Below are 10,538 nucleotides of genomic sequence, written 5' to 3' on the forward strand. Positions count from 1 at the left end.
TTTTGTTGCAATTTCTAGAAGCTTTTTTCATTCCTATTTGATTTCAAAGTAACCACATTTTGCTAACGACCGATTTTTCTTTTTCCAGCTTCAACATAGCGACGTATTAAGTCCTTAGTTTCCGTTTTATGTTTGTTTTGTTTTCCCAGGATACGCGTATGTGAACGAAATTCAGGACGGAGAGTACAGAATAAAAGCACTTCAACATTTTGTCCTTTTATTCCATTGTCTCAACAATTTTCCGCCACTTTTGTTATTTTTCGTGTTATTTGCTAAAGGTTTTGTCCTTTCAGCAATTTCAAAAATTTTAAGCTCCACTGATTGCATATACATTTAAGCCAAATAGCAACAATTAGTAGTGAGAAGACAACAACAATAAAAACTGCTTAGATAAAAAAAGTGTGGCGTTGAACAGAAGTCCGAGTCCGAGGATTTCTAAATGTCTTTGGTAATTTGCATTTAACAAGCGAGTAAAAGCTAAATACACTTCGCAGTTTATGGGGCGTATGAGAAACATTTTCTGTTATTTTAAATCGAAATTTGCAAAAGAAGTGTTTACCGTATTAAGTAATGTACAAGATGATTGAAGAAAGTATGAGGAATAAAGATTCGCAAAAGAGAAGTGTGAGTGGGAGGACAAAAAGGAGATAATAAATTTAGGATAATATGAAGCAAACAAATTTTAGATGACTGAAGAAGGCGAACTGTGGTCAGATCGCGGTGTATATTGCAGTTCCTAATATTTCGTAGAATCTTGTTCTGGAAACGTAGGATTATTTCGACATTACTTTGTCTAGCGCTTCCCCATAGTTCACCGCCATATGACCATATAGGTTTTAAAATTTGATTACATAGTAAAATCTTGTTTTGCATGGATAGTGTGGATTTGCGGCCAATCAGCCATTCAATTTTTCGCAACTTCATATCAAGCTCGTCTCGTTTCTTTTTTATGTGTTCCTCTCATCGATGTTTTGCGTCCAATGTTATGTCACAAGATATTTTGCAGTGTTGGCATATGGTATCTGGGTACTTTGAATAGAAATAGGAAAGTATTGTATTTTTTTATTTGTAAAATCCACATGAACAGATTTAGCAGAATTCAGTTTGATACGTCATCTTTTTGTCCAATTCTCTAACGAATCTGTAGCTGTTTGTAATTTGATTATTGATTCTTCAACGGAGTCAGCAATCGACAGAATGGAAGTATCACCTGCAAATGTTGCAATTTTACTTTCAGGTGTTATTGGCAAGTACGTTGTGTAAGCAGGTATAGTAGTACACTCTCCTGAGGAATACCAGCTTTTATTGCAGATAGGTTTGAGTAACAGTTTTCGTGTTTTACATAAAAAACCTCGTGGTAATGTAAGATTTCAAAACCGCAAAACATGATGACAGCAAATATATTTCTAGTTTATTTAGAAGATTTTTGTTGCAGACTTTGTCTGCGCGACATCGAAGAATACAAGAGAACACACTTTTTTACCTTCAATAGCCATTTCAATTTCATCGACAATGCGGTGTATTTGATCTATAGTCGAATGTTTGCCACGAAAATCAAATTGATGGTTTGGTATTAGCTTTTCGGATTCTATTATAGGCATTAGTGTCTTGAAGAATAGCTTTTCGAAGTGTTTTGAAATGATTGGTAATTTTGAAATAGGTTTATATGACGATATGCATTCTAGCAGCTTGCCTGGTTTTGGAATCATTCTTACATCTGCAATACTCCATGGGCTAGGAATATATTTTAGATGTATTGGTGTATTGAATTGCATCAACAATTTGCGAACAGTTTTATCTGGTAACTGATAAACCAGGCGCCTTTTTAATTTTCAAGTCTTTTATTGGTCATTTTAGTTCACGTTTTGATATTCGATCGATGAGCTGGTTTTTACTCTCTGTGACTATCAGTAATTCATCACAACGCACATTACTAGACTGAAATATTTTCGTCAGGTTATTTGCGAAAGCTTCGGTTTTTTCTTCATTGCTTCTGATCCATTTTCAGAATCCATTTTTCAATGTTCAAAGACAGCAGTCTTTGAACATTGGTGTGTAGGTAATGGGTTTCTTTAAGTATTTTGTCGATTTCCACACAGAGTGTTCGGTCCAATAATGGATCATTGTGGTACCAATGGACCACAAGCATTGGTACGTATATAGACTGAAAGATCAGTATACGATCAATGCCGAAAAAGGAAACAACTTCATCATTAGGTAAAGAAAAACGAACCTGACAGTTCTATGAATTCGGCTAAGGATGACAGCTCGGTCAGGTCGATTAGAAAAGGGGCCTCGAAGATTTTTGATCTTCTCCTAGCTAGAGAAGGGCATTGACAAATGAAATGGAACACGACCTCGCCCGCATCTTCAGAGCCACAGCCGCGAGGTAATGACAATAGTTAGGAAATAAAGTTTTTCCGCGATTAAAGAGATATGCGCTAATTTCGAAAACTCAACCATTTTTTTATTTATAAAAAATAAAAGTTTTTCTGATTTTACTTGTAGTTCAAAGAATTTAACAAAATATCTGAAACGTGATATTTAAACTCTTTGAACTACATTTCAGTAAACAAAATTTCGATAAATGTTAAATGAATACATTCATTCAAAAGAAATAAATACATTCCGCAAAAAGGAGTAAAACGAGTGTTTCTACGGAAACACTGATAAAATGAGAGCACAATAAAAAGGATAGTTTAACAAAAAAGAATAACAATTTTTCAGTTAAAAAATAATGCACATTTAAGCAAATCCTGGAAACATGGATCCATTTCAAAATGCTTTATGTAGTGAAACAATGTTGCAGCCATTTTGTATGGAATGACTAATAAAATGCGTACAATGCAGTAATGTGGCAACACTGGCGGCATTAATGCTGGCTTTATGTCGCGTTTGATAGCAATTTTTTACTGATTGCTCGCAAATGCAAAGATACTTTATTGAGGAAAAAAGTGTAAAGTAAATAAACAGCATCGGTTTGTTTACTTATAAATTTTATTCATATTTTTTCATGTTTTCTGAAATGGTTAATATTTTTCTGCTTTAAATGTTTTATCTACGATAAATGCAAAAAATAATACAAAAAAAAACCGAGTTGATAAATACGGCTACATAATGCTTTCGTAGTTCCATGAAAAGTACGCAGTTAAAAAGTTTCATTTGAATCATTATTTAATAATAAAACATAATAATAAAAATAATAAAACATCTAATACATAAACTAAAAAAATTAAATACATAGATTTATGTTATAATATTTTTGACATGTATTTTGTATCAGTAATATTAATGTCTTTTTTGTATGGCCTCATGATAATGATATTGCTAAAAAACTATGATCTTAGTAACATTAATTATTATTAACTTATATATATCAATTATCAATATCAATATATTTATAACATATATATACATTAAGTATTGGAAAGTAAGCATTTAGAGAATATCTGCGAATAACAGCAATAATGGATATTAGTTATACTTACTACTTATTTTAAGAAAGACATGTGAATATATATTGATTTACGTACCTGTAAAAAAAATAAAATTAATGAAATATTACATTAGATCTTAATTACTGTTTATATTTTATAAAAGAATTTAAATTTTTAAAAAATAATATATATGTTTGGTAATTTTCATATATTATAGCTTTAAATTGCCTCCACTTGCAGTGATACGCTTAATATTTGAATATTTCTCTTACTCTCTTTTAATCTTTTTTGTGTGTTCAGCCAAATTTCAATATATTAACTAAATTTTTGTTCTTGTCTTTTCTTTGCTATTCGACTCCCTCTAAGTTTTTAAAAGTTTGTTGGTAAGAAAAAATTAACATTGTAATCTTTTATGTTTCACAACCAAATAATTAATAAGTGAAGTCGGTAAAGGTTTGTTCCTTAAATTAATACGAAATTTATTGGATCCTATAATTCATCTTTACTTATTAAAACATCACTGTTACAAGCAACTGTAAGTGAAATAGCAGACTGCAACTAATATTAGCTTAATAAATAAATATGGATAGTCTAAAATTGTATTCAACTGATAGTAAATCTAAGCTTTGCTATCAAAATTAGGTGTTTGAAGTTAATAATACATCATCTAAATGCTTTTAGATGGAAACTAGAATATCCAGGTAACTCTTATTTTACAAACTGGATTACTGGATTGGAAAAATTGCTGTAGATTTATTAGATAAAGCCGAACACATTCGAAAACTTAAGAGACATAATTGATTTTCCATTTAAATAATTTTTTAATAATTTTTAGTTTTTATTTTTTTTTTATTATTAGAAAGTAGTCTATATAACTATTGCCGATGTTTGAAATTCGTTTGACATCTTTCTTTGATGGAGTATTATTAAAACTCCGCCCAAAGGAAAAATTTAAACGAACTTCGAAATGTCGGCTATAGTTATATAGACTATTTATTATATATATATTAAAGAGAACCAAAATACAAAATAATCTATAAGCTTTATGTATTTTTACTTTAGTCTTTTTAACAATTAAAAATAACTAAAAAAGTTAACTACAACTATTCTAAATTATAAACTAAATAAGAAACTAAATAAGAAATAAATAAGAAATAAGAAATAAATAAGAAATAAATAAGAATAACTAAATAAGAAAGCTTAGAGTTATCTTTTTTTTTTTACTTATGATATTTAAAGCTAATTAAAACTGCTATTAAAGTGAATAAAGTGTTATTAAGTTGATACTTAAGCTGTTAGAGTGTTTATTACTTTTAATTTATTTTGTATAATTATTAAATACACGCTTCAATGATAACTATATAATATGGATTGAAAATAAAATAATAACTAACAGTTTTGTATTTCGTTAACACAAGCCTTTAATAACAAACATAATAAATGTGTAATGCATTTATTAAAATATTATAACATATTGCCATATATACTAAAATGAAATAATAATAAAATATAAAATAATTAAAAATGTTTTAAACGGGCTTAATGGACAACCATAAAAATAATATTTATCTACATAATTTAATCAACATTTTTTAAAATTTGCTTATTATTAATATATAATAAATAGATAAAGATATAAATAATAATTACAATATATATATATTGTAAATCGTATTTAAAAATTGTATGGGATAAAATAGAATAACTTGTAGTTGAATTAAAAAAAACATAACTCTAGTAACAAAAGTTATAATATTAATAACGATTATTTAATTAATAATATTTTGGTCTATGCAGAATAAACAAAATTTTAGATGCATAATATGCTTTTAAGAATGTGTATACGATATAAGAATATCGAACTTTATTCGTTTCATATCATTTATATAAAAACAATTGTATAAGTAAAAATTGTTGCATATATCAAGGCGCGAGTAAATAACATATGCGATCCTGTTAACAACAGAAATTCAACACTGCACATACGATCTTAGAAGCTATTTTAAAATTAATATCAAATAATTGAAAATAAAAGAAAAAAAAGATCTCTAATTTGATACAAATTACAATGGCAGTTCACAAGGATAATAGACAAAATTTGATTTCGCGATGTTTTCAAACAGTGTCAGTAGAAGAAAAATATTTATCTTAAAAAAACAATGATACATTAATAATCAATAAAAATATATATTAAGACAGTTCTTCGATTTTTAGGTTGACTTAAATTCTTCGAATCTAACAGTAGATACTGCTCAAATTTATTATAAATAATTTAATAAACCTTATACCTATTACCTTATTTTTAACCGTAGAAGTCCCACTGCCATTTTATTTGAAATAAGCTATAATAATGGTTTTAATATCAAGGAAAATCCTCCTAGGCCATTATACGATTAAATGAAACCATCATTTAAAAGTGTCATTATTTTTATACATTTTGTATAATAACCGCTCGAGGATATTCCTTAAATGGCAGAAAGCGCAGCATTTTGTAGGAAGATACTCTGTCCTTTCATTAAATAATTGATATGTCATAGTAATGTATTGACTATGCTTCATGGTAGCATTTCTGTAGTAAGTCTACTTTTAATTAAAATGCAAAATAAAATGTTTTTAAAATGATACATTTTATTAAATGATATTATTATATTACCAATGTATAAGCGTGTATAAATATTGTTTCCTGGTTTTAATTATAAAGAAAACTTCATTTGAATTAAGGTAATTTCAACAGCAACTGAACCTATAATTGAACCACCATTATATGTATTATTAAAGTAAAATTATTAACAATAAAGTAAACTAGTATATGCAATTTTCACGCTGATTACTTAATTTAATTTTTTTCACCTGAAAAGTTTTTTCAACTTTTGAGCACAATATCTTGCAAACTAGATTCTATTGACATACATATAGGGGAAGGGAAAGAATTTTTCAAAATTAATCAATTAATTAAAATCCGTTGTAAAATGGTAATGTCCGGATTAATCAGAATTAGGCCAGAAAGAACGATATAATTTGATTTGATTTATAAATTTTAGAATAAAATAATTTAAACATTAATTTATTATCCTCGTAGTATAAAACATCATGTTGACTACAACTTATAGTTCCATGACTAAAACCCAAAAATTACTTAAGTTCTATATCAGGAATACAATTTATTAGGTAATTGAATTTTTAAATTTGCATTAATATTAAATTACGCATATTTAAAGCAAAATTTCAAATTTACTTCTCAGCACTTTTTTCCAGATATTTAGCAACTTTTATACAGAACATAAAATGCCTGCATAAATGCATTAAAAATATATTTTATGAACCACTTTATGTTTTAGTTTAACATTAAGTATATATTTTGTTTCCATATAATTTTTCCTTTTGATATTTACAGTCGAACATTATTTTCAAAGGCGATTTATTGCTTTAGCAATGCGACGAAGCATTAAAAAGCGGTCCAGCGTCCACAGCATCCACAGCGTCCAGAGCGTCAAAAGCGTCAACAGAAGGCTTAATAGCAAGTGTCTGCGCTTTGACCATAATTTCTTTTGCCGGTTTCGGTTTTATGTGGGCAACGAGGAAAATGTTTTCATTGAGAAAGTGGCTGAAAGCTACAAACTTGCTGAACTGCATTGAAATACATATTGACAAGTTTATACTCATAAATATACACATATTTTTATGGTATTGCAAAGTGTTGAAAGCTACAGTCTTTGCATTTGAGAAATGAGAAAATATAATTCTAAAACATAAAATAAAAGGAAAAAGAATCTCAACAATATGTTGCTAGAATATTGATACTGAGGAAAGTAGTAAAAAATGAATTCAAAGAAACAAAGTAAAATTGAGTTCAAATGCATAAAACATACATAATTGCTTTGCTTTAAAACTGATAAAATTTATATCTGTTCCCAAAAAATTAATAGAAAGAATGTAAGAGAGAGCATAACACGTCATCACTTGTAAATCTTACAATAAATACATACATATTTAATGATTCAAAAACACTATTTCACATTTACGATATTAGTTGCAATTTTAAGCTTATATCGTAAAAAAAGAACTGCATTTAATCACGTTTGAAAGTGAATCCTATCGATTTGTTTGCTTTTGCATTTATTCATTAATTTATTAAACATTTCTGTAAAAAATTAAATGAAACAACATATTAAAAATAAATAAAATATATAAATAAATAGATAAATAAATAAATAAATATAATAAATAAATATAAATATAAATAGAATTAAAATTAGATTAATAAATTAAAAATATGATTTAATATTATTCATTAAATGATGTTGTTAGGTGGACTGATGGATGGTTAGATGTCTCTCAACATAAGATAAAAAGAAAATCATTTTTAAAAATATCACGCAAACTTAATCACTTTAGTTATTCAGATATAAAAAAATATATAATTTAATACTTTTCTTTCAAGCATCACAAAAACTTACAAAAAAACAAATAGACTATGTCATACATTTTCATGTAAAGGTTATAAAAAATTGATAAATTGGCAGTTATATTTTAACTAAAGAATATTCCTTCTTGCTGCGCAAAAGAAGTAAGAAACCGATGTTGATATTGGTTGGATGTTGCTTATTAGAACATATGTCTTAAGAACGTATATATTATTAAAATATGTGTAAATATGGAGCTTTCGCAATAGTAAGATTCTATAATCTCTGGGTAATAACCACTTAATAAACATCCGTTTCTGACAGCATGACAATTCGTAAGGTTGCGAAATCCATGAACTAAATTCATTTCGAAGAAGATAAATATAGCAATTGGAACATCGTGACTACTAATGCTACTATTATTTCTCATACGGCTAATCTAACCAATTTTTTAATTTCATTCATTATTTTCTACAACTGCTTATTGACAACAAATAGTTTTACTTATGATGTATAGACTTATAATATAAGTCTATATATTATCTATAATGTATAGATAATATTATAGTTTACATTCATTTTTAAAACGGTTCTATATTTTTTTTAAAAAGTTCTTATACGGATTACAATAGTTTTCGAGTCCTAATAACTATCTAACCAAATATCAGATCTGCAAATAATATAAGGAATATTAGAAATAGTCTCACACTTCACTAATGTCCCACAATTGTATGTCAGATCGTTTCTCATCAATCAATTTTAAGTATAGTTTTAGTATAGTAGTTTTAAGTATAGTTTTTTTTACAGGAAAGCACAGTGATAATCTTTTAATGAATCAATTATTTTATCGTTTATATCGTGGCAGAGAAAATATAACTAAAAGATAAGTTGTAAGAAATACTGACTATTGTCCTTGTTTTAGTTGAGTAAATAAAGGATATAAAATCTTTTAAAAACAGCAAGAACTAGAAGTAACTAAAATTAAGGAAATGCGATCAATATCAATTCTTTGGTACAAGTAAAATATAATTTATTTATAACATAAGATATGATTTAGTTTGCAATTATTCAGGTTCAAATTGTATTTTTTATACGAAGCCAACTTGTTGATAATGTAAAACTGTAACCTTAGGGAGAATATCATTGGCGTCCATGCTATTTTATTGTCTTCTGAAAAATACACACTAACATTACACCGTCATGGTGATTATTTGGCGTCATTTTTTGAATGACACTGGGGTCATGATATATGCTTTATTCCTTCACTCATATAATAATGATAATAATTTAACGGGTATTGATGGATGTTTAGTATGCAGCAATAACTCCAATATTATCAGAAAAAAACCTATATCTGTACCGATTGCAAATATTTATAAAGATGAGTCGTGAACTTTCAATTTTTTGACTTTATGGCAGAACGTTTTTGAAAAATCATTATCAAAAGTGCAAGAGATAAACTTTTTACATTTACATAAATAATGTTTATTATTCAAAATGTAAATTCTTTTAGATCCAAAAATTTAACTTGGCTTATTGGAAGGAGATCTATTGTATCTCAGCAAAATAAACTTATGATATACGAACAAGTCTTCAAGCCTATATGGCTCTATGGCACCCAAATTTGAGGTTATGCCAAAAACATATAATATACATATATCATACAAAAGTTCCAAAACAAAGCACTTAGGGATGCTGTTAACGCTGCGTGGTATGTGCAAAATGCTGATCTACATCGTGATCTTAAAAACGTCTCGATTCTGTAAAAAGAAATACAGAAGGCTGCCAAAACACATTATAACAGACTGAGCCAACACTTAAACAGCACTATTCCGGCGTTACTTCCGGAGTCGCTTCAATCCAAAGGACCTTTTGAGGCGTTTAAACCAGCAAGGAGATGACTAGCTTAGATCTATATGGTCATTTTTGATAAGTAACATTACTTGTAATATTATATTAAAAAAACCTTTTGTTAGTCGACATGACTAGTTGTTAATTTAAACTTTTGTACTTTATTTAAATACATTAAAACAAAAATGCTTCATAAAAGTGCTAATTTTATTTATATTGTAACAGGTGAAGCAGCGTCATATGTTATAATTATTAATCTTTATTAATAACCCCGTGGAAAATTGACAGTATTCGTTATAAAAGAAAGATACTTTTAAAAATTGGCTAGAAGAGAGGAAATCTCACTGTAAACTATAGTTACTAGACCAAGTATATTCACAATAAGCCGTGTAAACTACCCTTAGGATTTCTACCCTTAGGATTATATTCCGATACTCCTGATTTGTTTGTGCAAATTAACACATTATGATTATAGCCCAATGTTTTTGAGCTTATCTATTAAACTTTATAAAACAATTGATGTTATTCTTCAAATGGTCCAATGCATTAAAAGTGACATCTTAATATTTGATATGTAAACATCACTGGAACATATAGTAGTACTAGTAGTGCACTCCACTTCACTAGTTCTATTCTATAGATATCAATTAGATGAAGTCTTCATCGCTGCACACCAGCGTACATACGTAAGCCTTTTAATATTTGTAAGTAAATTAAATTGTAGTCCATAAAGAATAAAACAGAATAGATTTTGTATATTTGGTTTACTAAAATTATGTGTTTTTATGTTTCATCAAAATAAACAAAAACAAACTATTTTCGAACTTTTCTGCTTTAAAATTCCATT

General features: G+C 27.7%; 2 protein-coding genes across 2 annotated transcripts in view; both read left to right on the plus strand.

Moving 5' to 3' along the window:
* LOC119682735 (serine/threonine-protein kinase PAK 3-like) overlaps positions 1-10,538 on the plus strand; it is a 491,650-nt gene that overhangs the window by 267,692 nt on the left and 213,420 nt on the right. The gene's annotated exons all lie outside the window — the stretch shown is intronic.
* The window catches only part of LOC119675640, a gene marked incomplete at its 3' end in the record, with an annotated part of 46,920 nt that continues 38,497 nt past the window's right edge, over positions 2,116-10,538 (plus strand). Inside the window, 1 exon segment of the mRNA XM_038086847.1 lies at positions 2,116-2,151. Coding sequence (XP_037942775.1) covers positions 2,116-2,151 — 36 coding nt within the window.

Source organism: Teleopsis dalmanni, chromosome 2, assembly GCF_002237135.1.
Source record: "Teleopsis dalmanni isolate 2A chromosome 2, ASM223713v2, whole genome shotgun sequence".
Taxonomy (NCBI): Eukaryota; Metazoa; Arthropoda; class Insecta; order Diptera; family Diopsidae; genus Teleopsis; species Teleopsis dalmanni.